Genomic DNA, 26,784 nt, shown 5'->3' with positions numbered 1-26,784 from the left:
ATTCTGTCTTTACAGCTTTGAATCTTCTTCGCCATAATGGCAGCCTTAGGGGTCCTTTTACGAATGCATGCTAGCGTTTTTAGCTTGCGCTAAAAATAAGCATGTTCTAAACATTAGATCACCCATATATTTCTATGGGTGTTGCTACCATTTAGCACATGCTAATGATTAGCGCACCTTAAAACCGCTAATGCGCCTTTATAAAAGGGACCCCTCAGTAACCAGAGCTTGCTCTGGCCACATCATAAAAACCAATGGCACCAATGGTACATCAGAAGTTCCTTGGCTCTTCGTCAGTGATTTGTTGAACGCCTTATTTATTTATTTTATTTTTAACACATTTATACCCCACATTTTCTCATTAGTAGTAGGCTCAATGTGGCTTACACAAGACCGTAGGGCAAACTACAGTTCAGTAAAATACAATTAAACAATATTTAGCCTTCCAACCTAAGGGGCCATCTTCCAGTATTATGACATTCTTTTCTATTTGTCTCTCTCTATAGTTTTCTTGATAATATACAGGAATGGTTTACCGTTGCCTTCTCCCGCACAGGGTGAGTTACTGCTATATTGGTGCTTCCCTATATAGGGGTGGTGTGACTTGGGTCTGCTGGCTCTTCTTGAGCCTGTCTGCCATGGGAGGCCATATCAGGAACATCTGCATAAAGATAGATATATTGATAACCTATTAGTGTAAGCATACACAGCTGTTCGATTTATAAAGTGCTAAAGCTATACAGATAAACATACCTGTTTATCTCTGCTATATCTCCAGTCATGCTGATTGGTATGAGTTATACAGATAGCAACTGAATACTGCTGCTATGTGTTTGATTTTTGGCCCTACCCCAGACCATCCTTAATTCCACCCGTCTTTGTGAGAATACTTTTATAAAGGTTTTACACATATAAGGCCTGTTGTATATGCAGAGAAGGGATTTTATAAAATTGCCTAACTGCATACACATGTAAAAAGTACACATGCACAAAGTGTATGCCAACTTTTCTGTGATCTGTGCTAGGCATTCCCACAGGCATAGTTTCAATGGAATGGAGGCAGAGTGGTGATGTCAATGAGGAGGTGGGTGTTGTAAATCTTGCAATACAAAGTTGACATACCAGTAAGTTACTTCTGAGACCACTAGACCAAGCCAGATATATCTGTGGAAAGAAACATACTTTAATTTGTTATAAAATATGCATGTATGTGTGTAAAGTATACACACACACACACACACACACACACATTTACTCTTTTTTTTTTGAGCAGGTGTAAATATGTTCATGGGCATTTGTATGCTGTTGGGGCCTGATCTAGGAACCTGTGTTATAAAGGCATATAGATGTCTGTGTTGCCTTAATAAAATAGGCATTTTTAGACTTCTCACATAGGCATCCTAGCATCTTGTATCAGGACCTATGTGGATAATTTGGCCATATATAGAGCCAAAATTTATCCATTCGCCATGCTAGCAAATTGGAACAAAAGTACTCTTGTAATTAGTGCCTTATGCCTGCTACATAAATGCATTTGCATAATGACTTGATTGCATGTATAATATTTGTCAAATTACATTGTTATACTTGTGTTAACTTTACTAAATTTATCTATTTTTAGGTAAAATAAAAATTCAGGGGAAGGAGAAAGAAATTACTGTAATTTGTTTTTCCATTTTCCTTTCTGAGCCTAGGTTGTCTGGGGAATCGGAGTAGACTAAAGGGGTGGGGGGAAGAGGAAGGAAAGTAGTAAAGTATTCCCTTCTTTGACTTGCCAACTCTCTTGCAAACTGATTAGTAGGAAACTAGTAAGCCTAGATGGAGGCAGTGTGGATTTAGGATTCCCTTCTGCCTAAGAGAGAGGAAAACAGAGGGGCTGCACAGGGACAGAGGTAAGAGAGAGAAAGAGAAAGGAAGGAGAGAGAGTATGTGAAAGAGAGACAGAGAGGAGAAAATCTGTAAGTGTAGAGACACAGTAGACATAAATGGAATGGAGGCATATCAAGAGGAGAAAATAAATATAGAAATGCTATGGGTGATATCTTGAGAGAGAGTGTCCCAGAGTCTTACTTAAAAATAAGTCTGCGTGCTCACTAGAATTACTTAAGGACCCCAGCCCCTCCTTATCAAAAAACACACAATCCTAGAGTTATCCTGGTGTAGCATATGTGTTCCACATTTTCTGTTTTTACAGAGGGCTAGCTTAATGAAACAGTGATACCATATTACTGCATGTTAACACACGTTATTTACCACAACCCTCATTCTGTGCTCTGGGATCTGTATACTAATAACATGCTTTAATGATGGCAGTGCATTTTAGTATATCTAGTACTGTGAAACTCATTACAGTTGTTTTAATGCATTTCCTCTGGAATTATTTTAGTCCATCTGTCAAACTCTGGGCTGTGTCCAAGATCTAGTAAGTCTCTAGTTTTCTTAGTCAGGGGGGATGCATTAAAGTCGTCGTTAGAGCCGTTCCGTACTGAATTCCATAGCGAATTGGTAGGGAACGGCTATGCATGAAGGAAAGGGAATGCAAATGAGCTGCTCGTTGCAGCTCACTTGCATTCTCTAATCCTTCGTAAAACCGTCGGATAATCGGCCGGTAGAGCATGAGCAGAGCAGCCAAGCGTTATGCTGGCTGCTCTGCGCATGCCAAGGACGTAAAAAAAAACACACGGCCTTTATGGACGACCTTGCCCCCCCCCCCCCCCCCCCGGCCCGAGGTCGCCGCTCCCTGCTCCCCCCTCCCCCCTGCATTAAAATCAGAACTTTACGCAGCCTCCGCCCTTCCTTCCTTGAAATGACAGCTGTCCCGCCATCCTCTGCCCCGCCCCCGCTGCCCCCCCCTGAGGTCGTCGCCGCTGCCGCTCCCCCCCTCCACCCCCCCTCCTGCCACCGGGCCCTCACATTGCCTCTCACCTCCGTGTGAAGGCGCTGCACCGGCAACAACAGCTGATTGCCTCTCCGGACTTCCCTCCTTTCCTCCCTGGTCCGCCCTCACCTGACGTAAGTAACTTACATCAGACAAGGGCGGGCCAGAGAGGAAAGGAAAGAAGTCCAGAGAGGCAATCAGCTGTTGTTGCGGTGCAGCGCCTTCACACGGAGGTGAGAGGCGCTGTGAGGGCCCGGTGGCAGACGGAGGGGGGCGGCAGCAGCGATGACGATCTCAGGGGGGCGGGCGGCGGGGGCAAGGCACGGGGGGACGGAGGATGGCGGGGAAGCTGTCATTTCAAGGAAGGGAGGGAGGGGGGCCGGGGGGGGGGGGGCAAGGACGTCCATAAAGGACGCTCCTGACGAGCACTTGGTCGTTTTTGCCCCCTCACAATTTTTTTTTTACAATTTATAAGTTTTCCAAGCCCGTGCAGCCCCAACGAGAGGTACAGACCTCTCGTTAGATTTCCCAGCGTTTTCCAGCTCTTAGGGCAAGCGGAAAAGCTTAGTGCTTCTCATTTCAATAGGGTTTCTACACAATTTGCTCATCTGCATTCCGTTTGCGTTAGCTGCTACCGTCGTCGGAAAAAAGTATTTAGTGCATGCCAGGGTTTACTACTTGCTCATTAATGGCTCGTTAATGCCTCGTTATTGGCTCGTAAAGTTTAGTGCATCTGGCCCTCAGTTCCTTTTTATGTAAAGGCCTTTCAGTTGTAATTGTGAAGCTTCAGCATTCTCAAGAATCCTGCCTCTTATTGATTGGTGTCAAAGAATACTGATTTTGTTTAAAATACATATGTGGTATATTTGTGTTATGCTATCCTAATTCAAACTGTTTTGATTTTACAGCACTGTAAGGAAAGAGCCGACTGGGTCAAACTAGGGACATTATATATTAATATAAGAATGGGTTGTCAAAACTTAACAGATCTGAAGAGGTTTTCAACTTGTGTTGCTGACACACTAATAAAAGATTCCAAGAGTGAGAGATCAGTGGTTCCTTTCTGTGAATTTGCTGAAACAGGTAAAATAAAAATCATATATAAAGTTTTCACTTAAGTCATGTCTCTGGACTGAGCCAGTGAACTCCCAACTGAAACCTGTTTTATGAGCTGTACAAGTTTTAAATCTTACTATTTGGGATATTTCACCCTTGGCATTCCTGTACCTGGGAAAACAGCACAAAACATCTAAAGAAGTTAAAGTGCTTGTTTGAATGTTCAATGACAATGGTGTGATATATTTTGAATTATACTATTAGGCTCATTTTCAAAAGAGAAAAACATCTAAAAAGTTACATAAGTCTGCATTTGGACATTTTTCTCACAAACGTCCAAATCAGTATTTTCTAAACCTATTTTTAGACGTTTTTCTATGTCAGAAGTACGTCCAAATCAAGAAGGCGTTTCAGGAGCGTGTTCAGGGTGGCAGTGGCGTACCTAGGGTAGTTGACACCCGGGGCCGGTCATTTTTTAACACCCCTCCCCCACCCCCCCCAAATCCAGTACTAGGCATACCGAGAATACAAAACACTCAGGACCTATAGAGCAATTCTACCATACCATAAGCAGTCATTTCTACGAGTCACACAAGGAAAAGGAAAGCATCTTAAACACTACAGTGAGCACTAGAACATCAATTCACCTATTGTAAAACGAAACAGACAGATTAGTACAGATCGTCGATCCTGCACAGTCAATGCCAACCGAAAGCCATGTCTTTTTCACAAACACAGATACACCCTAATCCACTATAGAATAAGTAATCATAAACTTTCTATTTAGACAAAAATTAAACTGAACCCCCGATGCCAGACTCTGCATACAATGCAACACCACAGAAACAGAAAATGTCCCCTAGTACTGTGCTAAATATAAAGACAGCAGATGTAAATTTGAAAAAACTAACAAATACCAATCACCACTTTACAAATTAACAAATAGAAATAAAACAAATACAGAAAATAAAATAATACCATTTTACTGGACTAATACATTTAGCTTCCAGAGGCCAAAATCTCCTTCCTCAGGTCAGTACAGTATAGTGCTGTTACAGTATCTTATCCTGACCTGAGGAAGGGGGTTTTATTCTCTGAAAGTTAAGTCAAAATGTATTAAAATTAGTCCAATAAAAAGATTACCTTATTTACATGTTCTATTTATAAACAACACAGCTACAATACTATATCCCAAAGCAAAATAATAAAAATATATATTTACAGTTTGCTGTCTCTGGTTTCTGCTTTCCTCATCTTCTTTTCACTGTCTTCCTTCCATCCAGGATCTGTCTTTGCTCTCTCTCTCTGCCATCCAGTGTCTGCCCTCTCTAATGTCCCTTCCATCCACTGTCTGCCCTCTCTCTCTCTGCCCCTTCCATCCACTGTCTGCCCTCTCTCTCCCTTCCATCCACCATTTGCCCCACTCTGCCCTCTTTCTCTCTCCCCCTTCCATCCACCATATGACCTTTCTCTCTGCCCCTTCAATCCGTCTGCCCTCCCTCTCCCATCCATCCAGGGTCTGCCCTCCCTCATGCTCCCCACTTCCTTCCAGGATCTGTTGTCCCCTCTCTCTCTGCCCCCCCTTTTCAGCCCCCAGTTCCACCTGCCCCTAGTTCCAGCCCCAGCCCACATCTCCCACTGGCCCCCCTTTTCAGCCCCACTATCCCACCAGTCCCCTGCCCTTTTCTCCCATCAGTCCTGAGCTTCAGGCCCCAGCCACTTCTCCCTGTCCCCTTTTCAGCCCCTAGTTTCAACCCCAGCCCTTTTCTCTCACCAGTCCTGAGCTTCAGCCCCAGCCAGTTCTCCCTGTCCCATTTAAAGCCCACAGTTTCAGCCCCTGCCCCGTTTCAGCCCACAGTTCTAGCACTAGCCCCCTTATCCCAAATACCCTCCTTTTCAGCCCCCAGTTCCAGCTCCCTTCATCCACCACATGCTTTGCAACCCCCCTTTTCAGCCCCAGACCCATTCTCCCACCTGCCCCAGGCATGGACCCATTCTCCCTCCTGCCCCCTTGTCGGACCCCAGTTCCAGCTTCAGACCCCTTCTCCCCTCTGAGCACCCCCACCCCTCCCCAATCCCCTTCTCCCCTGTGAGCACCCCTCAGCTCCCCCACCCCTCCCCAGTTCCCTGAACCCCTCTGAGCTCCCCCACCCCTCCCCAGTTCCCTTGTCCCCTCTGGGAACCCCTCTGAGCTCCCCCACCCCTCCCCAGTTCCCTTCTCCCTTCTGCGAACCCCTCTGAGCTCCCCCCACCCCTCCCCAGTTCCCTTCTGCGAACCCCTCTGAGCTCCCCCACCCCTCCCCAGTTCCCTTCTCCCTTCTGCGAACCCCTCTGAGCCCCCCCCACCCCTCCCCAGTTCCCTTCAACCCTCTGCGAACCCCTCTGAGCTCCCCACCCCTCCCCAGTTCCCTTCTCCCCTCTGAGAACCCCTCTGAGCTCCCCCACCCCTCCCCAGTTCCCTTGTCCCCTCTGGGAACCCCTCTGAGCTCCCCCACCCCTCCCCAGTTCCCTTCTCCCTTCTGCGAACCCCTCTGAGCTCCCCCCACCCCTCCCCAGTTCCCTTCTCCCCTCTGAGAACCCCTCTGAGCTCCCCCACCCCTCCCCAGTTCCCTTGTCCCCTCTGGGAACCCTCTGAGCTCCCCCCACCCTCCCCAGTTCCCTTCTCCCTTCTGCGAACCCCTCTGAGCTCCCCCACCCCTCCCCAGTTCCCTTCTGCGAACCCCTCTGAGCTCCCCTCACCCTTCCCCAATACCCTTCTCCCCTCTGAGCTCCCCCACCTCCTTCTCCCATCTGAGCCCCCCCCCCCTCCTTGGAGAGCGACAGAGCCCTCTTCTCCTGCCACCATCCTGCGTTTTTTTTTTAATCCATGCAGCAACGCAGGCAGCGCCTCGTGTCTGCCCTGCTGTGTGCTGTCAAAAAAGAAAATCGATTCGCCGGCGTTGGGCCTTCTCTCGCTATGTCCCGCCCACTGTTGAGGTAACTTCCTATTTCCTCGAGGGCGGGACATAGCGAGAGAAGGCCCAACACTGGCGAAGCGATTTTCTTTTTTGACAGCACACAGCAGGGCAGACACGAGGCGCTGCCTGCGTTGCTCGCTGAATGGATTTTTTAAAAAAACGCAGGGTGGTGGCAGGAGACGACGGAGCACCCCCCCACCCGCTGACACCCGGGGCGGACTGCCCCACCGCCCCCCCCCCCCCTTGGTACGCCACTGCAGGGTGGGGCTTGGACGTTCCAAAGACTTAGATGTTTTTCAGCCATAATGGAACAAAACCAAAACGTCCAGGACTAAAACTTAGACGTTTTGTACTAGACCTGTTTTTATTACGAATAAGGCACAAAAAGGTGACCATTGGAGGGAATCAGGAATAACCCCCTCTCACCCCCCAAAAATGTGATGGAAAACATTACTTGCCAGCCTCTGTGCCACCCTCAGATGTTATACTTGGGTCCGTCGGAATACCATCAGGTCCCTGGAGTAGTCTAGTAGTGGGTTGCAGTGCACTGCAGACAGGTGGACCCAGCCTCCTACGTCTCCCTACCTGTTACAATTGTGGAGGAAACTGCAAGCCCTCCAAAACTCACTAGAAACCCACTGTACCCCCATATAGGTGCCCCCTTCACCGTAAGGGCTATGGCAGTGGTGTACAGTTGGGGGTAGTGGGTTTTTGGTGGCTCAGCACATAAGGTAAGGAAGCTATGTTCCTGGGAGCAATTTATGAAGTCCATTGCAGTGCCCCCTAGGGTGCCCACTTGCTGTGCTGGGATGTCAGGGGGACCAGTCTACTAAAAATCAAGCCATTGGGATGTACAATGACTTGATTTTGTACATTTTGCACATGGACATTATTTTTTCCAAAATGGACCAAAAAATAAAACGTCCAACTCACAAAATGTTCGCAACCATATTTTCGAAACAAAAGATAGATGTTTTTCTCTTTCGAAAATGACCATCTTTCCTGTTCAGAATTTAGACGTTTTGTGTAAAACAGCCAAATTCAGATTTAGATGTTATATCAAAAATGCCCCTCCATGACAATAGTCTTTAGGGACATGCAGGCAAATTTTGACTTTAGAAATAGTGCATGCTATTACAAAATGAAAAACGCAAAACAAAATTGAAATGTTACAATAATATACATCCCTAATGGAATTGCATGACATAACTTGAAAAACTGTTTTCCAGGCATTAGTAGACCTCCTTGAATTGCAAATCTAGGTGAGGTGTAAGTTAGTGAATGATTTTGGTGAAGGTAAAACATTGGAATTTACCAGCTTTAAGAGGGCAATTTCATAAAGCTTTATTTTTTAATTGAAAAAAGTCTTGAGTTGGAAGTAATGCAACAAGATCAACATCAGGCTTCAAATCCAGCAAACCCAATTAAAGCAGATCTCTCCCCCCCACCCTCCAAAATAGGCACAAAGTAAACTAAAGAGTCCCTGGGCAGGAAGCCTGGAAATCAATTGAAAGAAAGGCCTCTCCATTGGCCATAACAAGTCCAACCCTTTCAAAAGGAGACAGTCCAGTTTCTGCGGAGCACAGTAAGCTTTGTCATCAGATAAACATAGTCCAATTTTGCCAAAACTGAGTCTTTGTGTGCCACAAGAACCAACCTACTAGCTGTAAACATGCTGCAAATTTATGGTCATGCACCCTAACACCTGGAGGTCGCAAATTAAGCAAACACCAATTCATGGATTTAGATATGGTAAGGCTAAATCATACCAAGTGACATCTAACTCGACTACTTCAGCCACATGGATACCTGAATGCAGAGTCCCACAGGGATCCCCCCTCTCACCGATTCTATTCAACTTAGTGATGATACCCTTGGCCAAGCTATTATCAAACCAAAACCTCAACCCATATATATATGCAGATGACGTAACGATCTACATCCCATTTAAACAAGATCTAAAGGAAATTTCCAATGACATCAACAAAAGTCTCCATATCATGCACTCATGGGCGGATGCATTTCGACTGAAACTTAATGCAGAAAAAAACCCAATGTCTAATACTCACCTCTCAACATAACACGAACAAATTCACCACCATTAACACACCAAATCTGAATCTTCCAATTTCGGACACCCTAAAAATTCTTGGAGTTACCATCGATTGACACCTAACACTTGAGAGCCACGCGAAAAAACACAACCAAGAAGATGTTTCATTCAATGTGGAAATTAAAAAGAATAAGACCTTTCTTCCCAAGGACTGTCTTCCGTAACCTGGTACAATCAATGGTGCTCAACCATCTAGACTACTGCAACGCACTCTACGCCGGCTGTAAAGAGCAAATAATCAAGAAACTTTAGACAGCCCAGAACACTGCAGCAAGACTCATATTCGGTAAAACAAAATATGAAAGTGCCAAACCCCTACGAGAAAAACTACACTGGCTCCCACTTAACGCATCACGTTCAAAATATGCTCCCTAGTTCACAAAATCATTCACGGAGATGCACCAGCCTACATGTCAGACCTGATAGACTTACCACCCAGGAATGCTAAAAGATCATCCCGCACATTCCTTAATCTGCACTTCCCCAACTGCAAAGGTCTCAAATACAAACAAATGCACGCGTCAAACTTTACCTACTTGAGCACACAGTTATGGAACGCACTGCCACGCAACTTAAAAATAATTTACGAACTAACTTCCGTAAACTACTGAAGACCTATCTCTTTAACAAGGCATACCATTCAGATCAACAAATGTGAACAAATACAACTCCTCCACATATATTCAGAACTGTCTGATAATATCTTCTTGTTATACTACTATCATGCTATATCATTATCATTATCATGTTACCCAAGATCCTTCTGTTACACTAAATGTCTATTTTCTAATATATTTCCACCATTCACGATGTATTGAAAGCCACATTGAGCCTGCAAAGAGGTGGGAAAATGTGGGATACAAATGCAATAAATAAATAAGGCAATCACCAAGTCCCAATAAGCCTGGACTTTAGAGCATGACCACCAAATGTGTTGGAAAGTCCCACTCCCTTCGCACCCACACCAACAGATATCTGATCCCTTTATAACCATTTTTAATAAAGTTACTTGCAATTGAAGTTTTAAGTAAAGATGTTGTTATATATAATATGTGCCCAAGCTTTATGATCAGCTGCAAGCCAAGTTCCCACTCCAAGATATTTATCCTGGGATGCTGCTTGTAGTAATAAAGCTTTTATATAGATGAGATTTCCCCCATACCTCTCCCACCTCGCAACACTATATCTAAGGAAGTTTCCTCAGCTCCCAACTCTGACATGGCCTTACGCTGTATAAAGGCCCTGATCTGTTTATACTGATAATACTCCTTAAAATCTATTCCATATTCTTCTTGAAGATCTTCAAACGATAAAATATGGCCATACTACAGAAGTTGCCCCAAAGTTTGGAGGTCTTTAGTATTCCACCTTCTATGTATGGGGTCCTCCCTACCTGGTCCAAAACCCTATACAAATTGAATTGGGGTGGAAGCAAAATATCTCCTTCCTTTGAGACGTTTAGTTCTTTGTTGGCACCACAAAATTAAAGGAAGACGCATATAAGGGGTAGTCTTATTCTGCAGTTGTCCGAACTCATGGATCAAAAGCCATGGGACAGCCCACAAAGGAACATCCCCAAATAACGATTGCTCCAAATGTACCCAATTTTACTAGTTTCCCTCTGCCACACAGATAAAGTTCTAAGTTGAGCTGCAACATACTATAGATAAAAAGTTGGCACAGCCAGCCCCTCCCCCTGCTTCCAGGGTAACCCTTTAGTGTCCAATGTTCCGTAATAAGCCATATGGGAACAGATTGATAGGAACATTGGACACTAAAGAGTAGCCCTTTGAACCCTAGGTGGCTTGCATCTCCAAATATAATCAGAAACCTTGAGGAGACCACATGATGCTTTGAGCTGCTCAGACGTACTTTGGCCCTGGCTCTTTCGCCCAGCTTATTCACTTCCCCGACGCTGATTTCTCTCCTTGGCACCTTGTGATTAGTGTATGGACAGATTCTTGACATGATAAGTGGGCTCGATGGCAGCAAAAGGTAAAAAGGTCAAGGAGAAGTTGAGGCCTGGAGACAAGATGGCAGAAGTTTTTGCCGACCCTCAGGCAAACCATTTATAGAAGCTCAATTAGCGCAGCTCACACGCCTCTATGTAAAAGTTTTAGACTGCACTTGGCCCCCATATCTGGACAACTTACCAATGTTGAGCTTTTTTTTTAAATATGTTTTATTGATGACAAATTGTACAATAGACAATGGTATTAATACAACAATTCAATATCTACCATAAACTTATATTATTAACAGAGTATCAAAGCTCCAAAGATGCAGTTTGCCATCTTGCTTTTTACTTCCCCCCCCCCCCAACTCTCCCCCTTCCTTTTCGGTTCCCTCCTCCCCCCCCCCCCCCCCCCCCTGTTCAATTAATGAGAACATCTCTAGTGCCTAGTCAACCGTTGAGTACCCTGCTGCGAGCAAGTGGAGTCAAGGTATCACAAAAAGGGGACCAACACTGCAGAAATCTATCTCCCTTACGTGAGGCAAGGTCTAGGACCATCCTGCGCTCCAGTGCTTAGCGTAATCATATATGACCTCCAAAGTTGGATAGAGGAGCTGTCTGATTGCAACCATGTCTTGAGTATCGTTTTTTTTCCCCATCATCACTGCACACCTTAGAAAGGCTTTCAGGCCTGCTCTGAGTGGCCCCGGCATGTTAAATACATCAAACAGTGTGGGGGCACTCATCCAAGGGACATTCCACATCCGAGAAACATGGGAACATACCAGGGACCAAAAGGTTAACACCGAGGGGCAGTGCCAAAACATAAGCCCCAAATGGGCTCCCACCCCAGAGCACTTTGAACAATCGTCACTGAGCCGAATACTAGCTCTAAATGCTCTGTGTGGAGATATATAAAGGCGCATAACAAATTTGTATTGCAATTCCCACACATCCGCACTCCCGAAAATTGTATAGCTTCGCAGTAGATATGTTTGCAAACGTGTATCTCGGACATGGCACCCCAATTCTAAGGACCATCTCTGTGCCAGAGACCCATACGCCACTGCCGGCGCATCTTCTCTTAGTTTAGTGTGGTAATATTTGAGGAGTGGCCTAGTGGTTAGGGTGGTGGACTTTGGTCCTGGGGAACTGAGGAACTGAGTTCAATTCCCACGTCAGGCACAAGCAGCTCCTTGTGACTCTGGGCAAGTCACTTAACCATTGCCCCATGTAAGCCGCATTGAGCCTGCCATGAGTGGGAATGCGCGGGGTACAAAAAATGTAACAAAAAAAAAAAACTGGGCCTCCAGATCATAAATCTCTACAAGCTTTTCCCATACACCTGATGTGAGAGAATTCCTTGGCAGAGACACTATGTAGTGTCTCAACTGAAAATAAGTTAGGAAATCCTGTGCGGGAAGGCCCCTGCTGACCTGTAGATCTGCAGAGGACTTCAGAGTGCCCTCCTCGGTTAATACTTGAAATAGAAAGATAGTCCCTTTGCTTCTCAGTCGCTCGAAAGGGGCCGAGGAGCTCCCCACCGGAAAGTATGCGTTTCCAGAAAGTGGCAGAAGTGGGGAGGGATGCTGATTGACCTTATAATATTTGCAGACCCACTTCCATGCCCTCCTCAAAGAGGAGAAGAGGAACGTCAGGTGTGCTGGTGTGTGTGTATTTGGCCCGGTCTCGCATGTAGCCAATAACTGAAGTGTGTGGCTCCCAGCATCAAGCATTCCGTGTCAGGGAAAGAGAAGTGTGATGTGCCTCTGAACCAGTCTGATAGATGCCTCATACAACCAGCCACAGAGATTAATTTAATACTAAGAGTCCCCAAACCGCCCCTGTTTCTGAGAAGATATGTTCATGCCATCGATACCCGCTCCTGCGGCCATTCCAAAGGAACTGTCGTAGCAGGCAATATAGGCCCATATCGTCTTTATGTGTAAGGAAGAGTGATAATACCTGAACTATGTGTATCTATTTAGGCACTATTAACATATTATATAATGTGACTCTACCCCAGAGAGATAGAGGGAGGTGTTGCCACATTGATAATGATGTCTTTGTGGAAGTCCACAGTGGCTTAATATTGATTCTGTATATCTGATTTAGATTAACTAGAATGTAGACCCCTAGATATTTAATGTGGTCGGTCTCCCACTTAATAGGAAACTCTCCCTCCCACTGGTTGCTGATAGAGGGCTGAGTGGGCAATGCCACTGACTTGTGCAGATTAAGCCTAAAGCCCGAGTAGTAGCCAAATTCCCTCACCGCCTCAAGCAGTCCAGGTAGTGCATGTTGTGGATTTGTGAGTGTGAGGAGGATATCATTCGCGTAGGCCAGTGCCTTGACCGAGAGTCCTGGCATGGCCATACCCAAGATCCCGGGGTCTTTCATTAAAGTGCGCAAAAACGGCTCAAGGTACAGCAGGAACAATAATCGGGATAAGGGACAGCCGCTGTCTAGTGCCTCTACCGATTGGGAAAGCCTCCAAATACAGCCCATTCGCTGTTATACGGGCTTTCGGTTCTGCATATAAGGAGGGAATCACCTGGAGAAACCATCCCCCTAAGCCAACATACCTCAGCACCTCAAAAAGATAGTCCCATTGTACCTGATCGAAGGCTTTCTCCGCGTCCAGGCTCACTAACAGCAGGGGTGTGTGGAGTGCCTGGCTATGTGCCATCGCGAGGAGGGCTGTACATACGTTCAGTCCCGGGTGCCTACCTTTGACAAAACCCACCTGATGATCCCCCACAATATTTGATAGGTGTTTGGCCTGTCTACTAAGCTTTTCGCTAATATTTTTACATCTAAATTAAGTAGCAAGATTGGTCGAAAAGCCTCTGGAGAGTCATGAGATTTACCCGGTTTAGGTACCAGGGTTATGACAGCCTCATTTGCCCGGGATTGAAAGGTCTCCCTCTCTACTACCTTGTCATAGAACATGGTTAGTGGGACACACACCTGTTGATTCAGTATCTGGACTAGTGCCCGTTGGGAGGGATCGAATTACTTGTTGGACTTCCTGGGCACGTAGGGGGGCACTGAGTTTGGCACATGCTTCTAATGGAATCTGAGGGATCCCGGAATCCTCCAAATAATCTATCACCGCTGGCCCCATCTGTGAGTGGCCTGCCCTGAACATTTGGGAGAAATGATCATAGAAGTTTTGCAAAATGTCAGTTGGATTAGTTCTCCTCTTTCCATCTGAGCCTTTTAAAGTTGTGATAAAATTTTGTGGCGACCACGTTCTTGCCACCCTAGCCAGGAGCTTTCCCACGTGAACACCAAACTTAAAATATTGGAAGTGTCGGTAAGAGAGAGATTTTTTTGTACGCTCATGAATTAATGAATTCAGAGCTGCCAGCGTTGCTATCATTTGATCATAGGTGACCCTAGATGAGTGGTTTTGATGTGCTTGTTTAGCTTGTTTATAACGGCGTTCTAGTAAGATAATGCCTTGTTCTAATCTTTTTGCTTGGGCACTCATGTAACTAATTATTTCGCCGCGCATCACTGCTTTAGACGTTTCCCAGAACAGGGACGGAGTATCTTGGTGACCTTGATTTGTTTCTAAATAATTTGCCCACTTCTGAGCTACAAAGCTTTTAAAATCTGAATTGTCAGTCATATAAACGGGGAATCTCCAACGACTGAGATCTCGAGCGCTAACCCCCAGCGTCAAAGCCACCTAGATTGGGGTGTGGTCTGAGACCGCCATAGGACCCATCTATGCTGAACTTACTCGTGAGAACAGGGAGGTGGTGATAAGGTGGGACCATGTCTGGTGGACTCTTGAAAGGTGGGTGTAGTCTAGTTGTGTGGGCTGCAGGAGGCGCCAGGGGTCTACTAAATCTAGCATTTTACACAGATATGGGAGGCCCGTCCCCCTTCCTAGTGCTCCGCAGGCCGTAGGCGTTGACCTATATAGAGTGGGGTCTAAGACCTGATTGAAGTCTCCTAACATAATCCATGGCGCTGAATCATATTTCAGGCCCAGTTGAACTAGGGATTGAAAGAAATTAGCATCGTAGTTATTGGGGCCATAGATTGCACAAATGTAACATTCCTAACCAATGTAATGCAAAATGAATTAGGACATATCTACCCTCTGAGTCCTTCTCTACTAGATGTGATGTTAAAGGGAGGCCACGCTTAAGAAGAATGGCCATGCCCCCTCTGCACCCTGCTGAGGACGAAAAGTAACATTCTCCCACCCACTGTTGTTTTAATTTTTGGTGTTCTACGTCTGATAGTTTTGTCTCTTGTAAACAAGCAATTGATGCTTTATGATGTTTAAGTGTAGTAAGAATTTTAGTTCGTTTAACAGGGGAAGTGATTCCCGATACGTTCCAGGATACTAATCTGAGTGCTGAATGATTAGTCATTTACTCTGGCTAAAAACCTGAGAGGTTGACTAGACCTGGAATATCAATTGCCCTGGGTCTCCCAGCCATAACCCCTGAGGCTAAGTTTAACATATACATACCAACATAAGCAAATTTAATAATTGCGGGTCTCCCACTCCCTTCAAACAGATTCCAGTGTTTCTACACACTCCACTAGTCACTTCCATATAAGCTTTCAATGGCGGTTTGCTAGGCTCAACAAGACTCTCCCCCAAGCCCTTCCCAATCCCCTTCCCCCCCCTCCCATTCCACCCCTCCCACTCTCTGCTCCCCCCAACCTCCCCCAAATCCCTGTCCCTGACAAGCATACTTTGCCAGGCAAACCCGGCCAACAAAGTAGGGCTCTATAATGCAAAAGGAGCCCCGTCTCCAACCTCCAACACTACTTAACAAATCATTACCTTCCTTATAGAGTTGCAGTGACTGGTTTAACGTATATAGGCCTCTGATAACCATCCACACTGATATAACGCTCTTGGGGGAAGCACAGGACAGACTAGACAGAGAGGTCTATGTCCAAATGGCCACAGGTATATTCTTATACCACGGAATTTCCAGGCTGATATTGCAGCTAAACTGCTGAGTCTTAAATGCAACAGATAGTTATTTGGTGGTTGAGGTTCCCTCGTCTTCATCCATGCTCCTGGGGTTGGTTTGTCCATTTGGTTGCTGCTTCTGGGGTCGAGATTGATTTCCAGCAGTTGTCTGTGAGCACTCTCAGGGTAGCCGGGTACTGCAGGATGAATCTCTGTTTCTTCTCTACCAGTCAGGCGCACACCACGGTGAAAGCCTGGCAACAGGCAGTTAATACTGCTGAGTAGTCTTGAAATATTTTGATCAGGCCTTCCTCAAATTTTATATCTTCCTTACTGCCTTTGTACAAACGTAGCACTGCCACCTTTTGAGAATAGTTATGAAACTTTGCAATAAGCACCCTTGGCCTCGTCTCACGTGGGTGTTTTTTGCCCACCCGGTGTGCTCTATCCAAGCGGATCAGTCCTCCGCCTGCTTCCGGGAATGTCGCCAAAAGCCAAGTCTCCAGCGTCTGTCCCTCTGCAATAGACTCTGGAAATTCCACGAAGTGCAAATTCTCAAGGCGGGAGCGATTTTCTAGATCATCCAATTTTTGTTGGTATTCAGTAATCAGTCATTCCAGTCTTTCAATATGGCCTGTCTGCTCCTGCTGGGTGTCTTACACTTCAGACACTCTAGCCTCCAGTTCACCCGTGCGGCGGGTAAGCTCCGAGGTTAATGATGTTAACCCTGCTAATTGATCTGAAAGTTGTGTGAATCTGGGGTCCAAAGCTCTTACTACCGAGTCTGTAAGCTCCACAATCATGGAATCGACTGAGAAGTGAGGCGGGGAAGCTGCTGGGAGCGTGGGCGCCATTTTGTTTTCCGCCGTTCTCAACCGCTTGTCCTTGCGTTTTGAGGTTTTGCTGCTGCAGCCATCCCCAATTGTGTAAGAAATTTGTCCATAAGGTCTAGGAACTTTTATAAAGGAGAGGTTGCTTATTTATGACCAAGGAAGTTGATGAAAATTCAAGGTTGGAGACGGGGTCCTGAGCAGCTAGTGGAAAACACATCCACCGCCGATCACTGCATCACGTGACCCCCTGTTATATGCTAATTTTGTGATAAGCACATGATACCTTGTTCAGAGTCCAACCATTTTCTCAATGTTGAAGCTTTTAATTATATTATTTTATTTGACAGTTTTGCCTCTGACACAGCCTATTTGGCGAAATATGGCCACATCAGGCATATATATTCATATGTTGAAATTAAAGTTCTTGTATAAACTCTCTGCATTGGTGGTCTGCTATTTGTTCTGCTCTGTTTACATCACAGACCCCCTGCCTCTGTTTATCCCTGGATTCTTAAGTTGCACCGCTGGCTGCAGTTCTCTAAATCTTCCAGTTTTGGCTGAGAATTCTGCATGTTGCTGATGATGATCAATTTGTATGGTCTCTACAGTATCCATTTTGTCCACGTGTTCATCCAGTTGAGTCTCTGTATCTTCCAATCTGCAACCCAAATCTGCAATATCTGACCACAAATCAACCACCAGGGCCACAATCTCTCTGCACAGTGCCGCAGTGTTTTGATTAAGCCTGTATAAAATGTCCTAATCTCCTCCTTGGACAGCAGACGGGCATCCTCACTATTTGGGCTCGTATCTGCCTCAACGCTTTACTCCAGCCGCCTCCATACAGTGTCATCTCCCACCATCTTGCTGCCCTCACTTGCGCCGAGTATGTTTGCAGATCTATCTGCTTCTTTTTAGTGCCCATTTGGTATATATGGGCATAGTCACTCCTTGCCAAACAATAACACTTCAGGCTCCTGATTTAAGTGCTCTTAGAAGGGGATGGAGCAGAATTCACTGCTTAAGCTCCCATTTGGGGTAGTAATGTCACGTCCTCCCTTTATAATGCTTTGTACACACATAAACCTGTTTAACCAGCTTTTTCATCCTGCTGATAATGTCCAAAAATACCGTCCTTCTCAGAACCTTCTTCGAACAGGAAAAAGGATTTCCTGTTTGAACATACGTGAGAATGGCATTCTTGTGCTGAAAACATCCAAAATGAATAGCTATTTTCCAAAATGAAACGTCCAAATATAAACGCCAAAAAGCAGGCACAAAAACATCTGTTGGGCAGCATTTGTACAACAATGGCCACACAGACATCCTTGCAGAACAGAAGGGCAACCTAGTGGTCAGTCCAGTGGACTTTAAACAATGGAACCCAGGTACAAATCCTAAATTCATTTATATGTTAATATGAGCCCTCCAAGAAAAGATAAACGCCTACTTTACCTAAAAGTACACCACTACAATAGCCATCATGCTTGCAGGTGTCTTATAAATTCAGGTACAGTAAGTATTTCTATGTTCCAGGAGGGTTCAAATATTTATTCAGAAATAAGAGTTAAAGTGGGATTTACACCTGAAACAGATCTAGATAAAAACATCCTCCTTTTTTGCCTTGAACGTTTTTTCCTGTTCCATTATCAATGAAAGACATCCTAATTTTGGGTCCTCCCTAGTCCTGACCAAAAAATGCCTCCAACACATCCCCTTGCTATTTGGACGAACTGCAGTATAAAACATCCAAATTCTGCCTTTTGAAAATCATGATTTGGATTTTTTTCAGCAGATGGATGTCTCAAAATGAGCACCATAGGAATCTGTTGGGCTGATTTTCAAAAGAGAAAAACATCCAAAAAGTGGCATAAATCTGCATTTGGACGTTTTTCTCACAAAAACATCCAAATTGGTATTTTCAAATCCAATTTTTAGATGTTTTTCTATGAAGTCCATCAGAAGTGTGTTCAAATCACAAGAGGGCATGTTAGGGGCGTGTTAAGGGTGGGATTTGGGCATTCCTAACACTTAGACGTTTTTCAGCCATAATGGAACAGAACAAAACCGTCCAAGGCTAACACTAAGACGTTTTGAGCTAGACCTGTTTTTATAACAAATAAGGCATGAAAGATGCCCTAAATGACCAGATGACCACTGGAGGGAATCAGGGGTGACTTTCCCTTACTCCCCCAGTGGTCACTAGCTCCCTCCCCCCCCAAAAATGTGATTAAAAACATTACTTGCCAACCTCAGATGTTATACTCAGGTCCATTAGAACATCATGCAGGTCCCTGGAATAGTCTAGTGGTGGGTGCAGTGCACTGCAGACAGGTGGACCCAGGCCCATACCTCTCCCTACCTGTTACACTTGTGGAAGAAACTGTGAGCCCTCCAAACCTCACCAGAAACCCACTGTACCCACATAAAGGTGCCCCCTTCTCCCGTAAGGGCTATTGTAATGGTGTACAGTTGAGGGTAGTTGGTTTTGGGGAGCTCAGACAAGATAAGGGAGCAATAGTGACCTTCTTTCCTATTCAGATAAGTCGGACTTAGACGTCATATTGAAAATGCCCCTCTATGTGTCTTTATAAAATATTAGTAGAGATCCTGCTGAAATGGCATCTAAAATTAGACCATGAATATTTATGCCTGCTTAGAAGCAGGTATAAATGTTTGTGTAAAGTATGCATGTACCTTGTGATTTCATGTGTGCTTCACCCCAAATCTACCCCAAAACACACCTATAAAATTACTTGATCATTTGTGAGGGGAAATGAGTTATGCACTGAAATAGTGGCTTTTAACAACTGAATTATCAGCAATTGTAATACTGTAAATAAACAAGAAACTCAGAAGTGCATTATTCTCCTCAGTATTTGAGAGGTAGATCCCAGTGAACCCCATAAACAGCTAATCATCTCAGAAAAATAGTCGACTAGAACTTGTTGTGAGATCTGTTTCTGTAATGTCCAGACTTGACTGAGTGTCTTTACTATGTTAAAAAAGCATAGAGGAGGAAGATCCAAGATGGCGTCTAGCTGAGCGGACATGCGTCTAGCTCTCTCCTAACTCCACTGAAATCTGCAAACGGAGATTCGCTTACCGTTATGGGCAAGCGAAAGGGTAAACCCAGTGCACTTATCTCCGCAGGCAGGGTGGAACCAGCTCCGTTGCGTCAGATGACTCTGGCAGAAGTGGGATTGCTGACGACGGGAGCTGGCGGTCTCGCTACGGGCGGTCCGGACAATCTTACTGACCTGAGCACCGAGGGAGTCTCGTTGAGCCCTTCCCCAACGGCTGTACCCCCAAGGCCAGGAGAGAGGCAGGATTCAGTGGTGGAACGGAGCGAGGTATCCGGAAGTCGGTCCCCTGCGCTCATTTGTGGAGACCCCGCTGCTTCCTCAACGCCAGAAGGAACACCGTTGCAGGCGAGTGTATCGTCCACAGTGAATCTGAGCGTGCCCTCCGTAGTGCTGGGAGATTTGAAAAGACCTACAGCTATTACCCTAGAAGCCTTATGGGAAGCGATACAAGGCCTAAACTCCAACGTACAACAGATTGCCCGAATCCTAACGTTGAGAATTGGCGGAGGTAAAGCAACTCAAATAGATATCTCTCTTAAAGTTGCAGAGCATACAACTAAATTGAATGTTTTGGACAATGACTTTAAAGTTGTGAAATCTTCAACAGAAATGTTGATGAAAAGCTCTAATTTTCAGCAGCATAAAATAGATTTCCTTGAAAATCAAATTCGTATTAATAACTTACGTTTTCTTAATTTTCCAAAATCTCCACTCATCCCAGCACTGAGGAAATATGTGCATGAGATACTGGGGGTCCCCTCCGAGGGAGTCCCACCTATTATTAGAGTACAATACATTTCTGGTGCAAGAGGGGGTGATATTCCTCAAAATCCTCAAGCTGCTACGAATTTAACTGACTTCCTAGAAAGTTCTATGGAGGTTATAACTGAGAGAACTACATTGCTTGTTACATTTGCTCTGCAAACAGATCGTAATAATATCCTGAGACTTTATTTTCACCATATGAACTCCACTTTTCTAGGGTCAAAAATACAGATTTTTCCAGACTTTTCCAAAGATACCCAAAGAAGAAGAAAAGTTTTCCTGTTGTTAAAAGAAAGAGTTCTCCGTTTAGGAGGAACCTTTCAATTGAGGTTTCTCTGTAAATGTCTTTATTACTATTAATTCCATATCATATATTTTCTTTGACCCAGAAAAATTACAAGAATTATTTCCTCGAAAGAATAATGTGTAATAGGCACTGTATTAGGCGCTACTCGGCTGCGATTTACCGTCACCTCTCTCTGTTCACTTAAATTGACTATTTTTAGATTTTACAGTTATTTTCCTAGATCTTGGATCATAATCTGTGGTCGATATAATGTTGGATAATTTCCACTTTGATCTGATTTTCCTTATTTTTGTCTTGATCGATTTATGTTGTATTGCATAAATGTAAATTTGAATAAAGCATAAAAAATTAAAAAAAAAAAAAGCATAGAGGATTGAGGTTCCCTAGTAATTAAACTACCATAATAATCCTTCTACAAGGACAAGCAGGCTGCTTATTCTCACATGTGGGTCGACATCCGTATCGGCCCAGGAAACGGAACAAATTTTGAAGCAAAAATAAAAACTTTTTTGCCTACAGTCTTCTGGTGCGTGAATCACGTGCACCGCGCATGTGTGGACAACTTCCCGCCCATTGCGCGAGCATACCCCTTAGTTTTCTTTTTTCCACATTGAGGTACGGTAGTTTTTTTTCTGTGCTCCTCTCAGGCCCAGGAAAGAGTCATCAAGTTTTCGTTTTTTCTCCTAATTTTTCTTGTTTAATTATTTTTGTGGTTAAAAAAAAAAAAAGAAGTTCCCATTGTGTACTTTTAGTTTTTCTCTCCTTTCAAGTTTCCTTTATTTTTCATCGCGGCCGGTTTTTTCCCTTACTTTTGTGCCCTTTTTTATTTTATCAGGCACAATTGTGTCTTTTGATTTCACCGAAGCCATTTTCCCTTCTCTATCATCGAAGACACCCAGCGGCTTCAAACGTTGTACTCGGTGCAACCGGACTATCTCGGGTACCGATACCCACGCTTGGTGTATCCAGTGCCTTGGGCCCGACCATAGCCCAGCCGCTTGTAGTCTGTGTCCCCCAAGCGTCTTGAGAAGCCCAACGAGAGAAGGTTTTTGGGGCTCGGTCCGGTCCTTCGACATCTATGTCGGTACCGAGGTCGGCTGCGGCATCAACGTTGGGAAGAGAGGTAATGGCTGCTGAGAAACCAACTCGCGCTGGGAGCAGTGAAGCATCGAGTGGGTCTCCACCTGTCTCGAGGCCTCCTGTTATGCAGGCCCCCCGGGACCGGCCTTCGTTGGACCCGGCCCCGAGGAAACGTGAGGATTCCACGTCTTCCTCGTCGGTACCGAGGAGTCTCGACGGGCGTCAAGCGAAGGTGAAGAAGCACCGTCATCATTCTCCTTCGACACACGGTACCGGGAGCTCCAGGGCGTTGAGAGAGTCGGCACCGAGAGGATCGCTCCCCCTCGATACAGGAGGTGCCGATGCGTTGGTCTCCTAGCAGCCCGGTACCTGCTCATGAGCCTCCATGGATTCTGACACCGCCTGTTCCACCAACCCCGCAGCCTTCTCCGATGGCTGCTCTCGACGAGCGCATCCGGGCCTTGTTTCCAGAACTTCTGGAGGGACTGCTAAGACAGTCAGCTTCGGTGTCGGGGGTGCTTGCGCCTTCTGTACCGTCTGCTGCAGCGATGTCTGGCCCTTCTCCTGTGGTGAGGTCCCTGACCACGGTGCTGCCTGTGGCATTGGCATCGGCTGCTACCGAGGTCAACTCCTCTTCGACGTCGGTGGAGGGAGCTTCGTCGCAGTCTGATCAGGCGTCGGCCTCTCGACATCGCCATCGAGGACATAGTTCCCCGGCGTTGAGACAGGTTCAGTGTCGAAGTACCTTGACAGAGGTCTTATCCGATACTGAGTAGGAGCGTTCATGGGAGTCATAGGAAGATCCCAGGTACTTTTCTTCTGATAAGTCCTATGGGATTCCCTCTGAATCTTCCCCTCCACTAGAGAGGAGACTATCTCCACTGGAGAGTCTTTCCTTTTCCTCTTTTGTCCAGGAAATGCCTACGGCTATTCCCTTCCCTGTGGAGGTTGAGGATGAGCCCAGGACTAAGATGATCAAAGTTCTGGGTTATTCTTCTCCACCTAAAGAGGCTGTGGCAGTCCCTCTGTATAAGGTACTGAAGGAAGTCCTTATGCGAAACTGGCCAGCCCCTCTGTCTGGCCCCGTGGTCCCAAAAAAAGCTGAATCCCAATATTAGATCCACGGTGAACCTGGATTGATGAGGTCTCAGTTACCCCACAATTCTATGGTGGTGAATTCCACCCTCAAGAGAGCCAGGAGTACTAGAGACTGTGCTTCGGCGCCCCCCCAGGCAGAGAAGCTAGGACTCTTGATTCTTTTGGGAGGAAGATGTATCAGGCCGCTATGCTCACTGCCAAGATCCAGTCATACCAGCTCTTCACGAGCGTTCACTTGCGGGACTCGATAAGGCAACCGTCTAGCTTGGTTGATGCGCTCCCTCTGGAGCAAGCCGAGCCTTTTTGCCAGGTGGTCAGGCAGCAGAAGGCGTGTCGAAAATTCCTGGCCAGGGGTACGTTTGACACTTTTGATGTAGCATCCAGAATCGCTGCTCAAGGTATAGTGATGCGTAGACTCTCATGGCTGAGTGTCTCTGACCTGGATCATTCGGTCCAGCAGTGAATGGCAGATGTTCCTTGCTGGGGGGACAGCCTTTTTTGTGAAAAAGTAGACGATCTTGTTGATCAGATCAAGAAGCATAATGATGCTATGGATTCTTTCTCCCACCGGGCGTCTTCTGCTACTACCTCCTCATCTAAGAGGTATTTTGGGGGGAAGAGGAGTGCTCCCTGTTCCTAACCTAGGCATAGGTACACTCCTGCTTCTCGGCAGCCTTCCCAGGCTCAACCCCAGCGTGCTCGTTCTCATCAACAGCATGCGTCTAAGGCCCGTGCTGCTCCCCAGCAAAAGCAGGGAATGGGCTTTTGACTGGCTCCAGTTAAGCATAGCCTCTGTAAAAGTGTCCGTGCCGGACGACTTGCCGGTTGGAAGGAGGTTGATATTTTTTCACCAAAGGTGGCCCTTCAAATAGTACGGTCACGATACACCCTTAATCTGGAATCCAAACCTCTAAATTGCCCACCGGGAGCTCATTCTTACAGTTCCCAGCACAAACAGGTACTTGCAGAGGAAATCTCCGCCCTTCTGAAGGCCCTAGCGTTCAAACCCGTTCCACCAGGGGGAGAAGGGCTGGAATTCTATTCCAGGTACTTCCTTGTGCAAAAGAAAACAGGGCAGATGCGTCCCATCCTAGACCTAAGAGCCCTGAACAAATTTCTAGTCCGAGAAAAGTTCAGGATGGTTTCCCTGGGCACCCTTCTTCCCATGATTCAAGAGAACGATTGGCTATGCTCTTTGGACTTAAAGGATGCTTACACACACATTTTCGATACTCCCAGCTCACAGGAAGTATCTTCGATTTCGGCTAGGATCTCAGCACTTTCAGTTCTGTGTACTGCCCTTTGGTCTGGCGTCTGTGCCCAGAGTGTTCACAAAGTGTCTAGCGGTAGTCGCAGCGTCGCTACGCAGACTGGAAGTGCATGTGTTCCCTTATCTCGACGATTGACTGGTGAAGAGCACCTCAAAGGCAGGCGCTCTACAGTCCATGCGAATAACTATTCAGGTGCTAGAACTACTAGGTTTCGTGATCAAGTCCCATCTCACCCCAGTTCAAAAGCTCTGTTGAACACGAAGACAGCTCAAGCTTATCTTCCCGAGGCAAGGGCAGACAACCTCCTGTCACTGGTGTCCATAGTTCGAATGTCTCAACAGATCATGGCTCGGCAGATGTTGAGACTTCTGAGGCAAATGGATTCCACAGTTCATGTGACTCCCAAGGCATGCCTACACATGAGATCAGCTCAATGGACCCTAGCTTCCCAGTGGTATCAAGCTGCAGGGATTCTAGAGGATATAATCTGTTCACCGACTTCCGATTCTCTGCAGTGGTGATGATTCGATCCATTTTGACTTTGGGACGTCCATTCCAAATTCCTCAGCCACAAAAAGTTCTGATGACGGATGCATCCCTCCTGGGGTGGGGAGCTCATGTAGATGGGCTTCACACTCAAGGAGCCTGGTCCTTTCAGGGAAAAGGTCTTCAGATCAATCTCCTAGAATTGCAAGCGATCTGGAGCGCTCTAAAGGCTTTCAGAGACCGGCTGTCCAACCAAATCATATTGATTCAGACAGACAATCAGGTTGCCATGTATTACACCAACAAGCAGTGGAGCACCGGATCTCGCCCTCTGTGTCAGGAAGCCATCTGGATGTGGCTTTGGGCGCGCCATCACAGCTTATCTGGCAGGTGTAAACAACAGTCTGGCCGACAGGCTGAGCAGGATAATGCAACCTCACAAGTGGTCACTGGACATGAGTGTCGCCCGCAAGCTCTTCCAAGTGTGAGGCACCCCCTCGGTGGATCTTTTTGCCACTCAGATCTATCACAAGGTCCCTCATTTCTGTTCCAGGCTTCAGGCCCAAGACAGACTAGCGTCGGATGCCTTTCTCCTGCATTGGGGAGCAGGCATCCTGTATGCGTATCCTCCCATACCTCTAGTAGGGAAGACTTTGCTGAAACTCAAGCAAGACTGCGGAACCATGATTCTGATTGCTCCCTTCTGGTCGCATCAGATTTGGTTCCCTCTTCTTCTGGAGTTGTCCTCCGAGGAACCGTGGAGATTGGAGTGTTTTCCAATCGTATTACTAACCAACAATATAGAATATGTAGAATGTAAATCACCACTACGTCACAGTTTTCTACAATATAGTCAAGTGTTGAGGGGAAATCATGGACTTAAATACATGAAAAATTGTGGCGAAAAAAGACCTCAGTATAACCAGCAACACTTCCTTCCAAAGGAATCACCATATAATAAGAGAGCGTGCCTCTTGAATCATGAGTCAAAAAAACTTCACATTAAATTACTTCATAATATATTGTCCATCCACTCTCTACAACACTTCATAGGTGGAGACACGATAAAAAAATGTAACAAAATGTTACTTACCTTGGATGGCAACAATAACGTAAAAAAAAATCTTTTATAAATCCCAGCAGATATTTCCACAGCGATTATATTAGCTTATGTCCTGCTTTCTCTTCATATCCTGACAGGGAAGCCCTGTTTCACCGATGATTGGCTGCGTCAGGGGAAAAATCATTAATAACCACATCCAAGAGATCAGCTCACCCCCTGTACTTCCAATGACATAACAACATTGAAATGGCAGCTGGCTACTTCCACAACTGTTAGCATCTTTACACTCGGCGTGTGACGTCACCTTACCATGTGCTGATCACTTTAAAGGAAGGCTTTCCATTCTATGGCAATGTTCAGGCAATGTTGTGGTACTGTTTAGCAAGTGGTAAGACCTCGTTGGGCTTACTGCTGCTTAGAAAAAGTGACTCATATTTTTGTAGCGCGAGATATGATGGTGCACTAGGGGTGGGAAGTACCACTGGGCTGCTGTGGTAGCCCGGCGGTACTTCCTGTTTAGCAAGGGACATCCAAAGTTCAAGGGGGCGTGTCGCCAGTGTACCGAAGGCGGGACGGGGACGTGGTTAAGAGATGGCCGTCCTCAGCCGATAATGGAAAAAAGAAGCGCGTCCCTGACGAGCATTTGGCCGACTTTACTTGGTCCCTTTTGTTTCACGACCATGCCTCGAAAAGGTGCCCAAACTGACCAGATGACCACCAGAGGGAATCGGGGACGACCTCCACTTACTCCCCCAGTGGTCACCAATCCCCTCCCACCCAAAAAAAACCAATTAAAAAAACATTTTTTGCCAGCCTCAAATGTCATACCCAGCTCCATGACAGCAGTATGCAGGTCCCTGGAGCAGTTTTTAGTGGGTGCAGTGCA

At 45.9% G+C, this 26,784-nt stretch overlaps 1 protein-coding gene across 1 annotated transcript in view; it reads left to right on the top strand.

Annotated features, from left to right (window-relative positions):
- The window catches only part of TOPAZ1 (testis and ovary specific PAZ domain containing 1), a 304,275-nt gene that overhangs the window by 190,266 nt on the left and 87,225 nt on the right, over positions 1 to 26,784 (top strand). The window contains 1 exon segment of the mRNA XM_030210899.1: positions 3,787 to 3,961. Within this exon segment, the coding sequence (XP_030066759.1) occupies positions 3,787 to 3,961 (175 nt within the window).

This window comes from Microcaecilia unicolor, chromosome 1, assembly GCF_901765095.1.
Source record: "Microcaecilia unicolor chromosome 1, aMicUni1.1, whole genome shotgun sequence".
NCBI lineage: Eukaryota > Metazoa > Chordata > Amphibia > Gymnophiona > Siphonopidae > Microcaecilia > Microcaecilia unicolor.
This window is presented reverse-complemented; position numbering and strand designations above follow the sequence as displayed.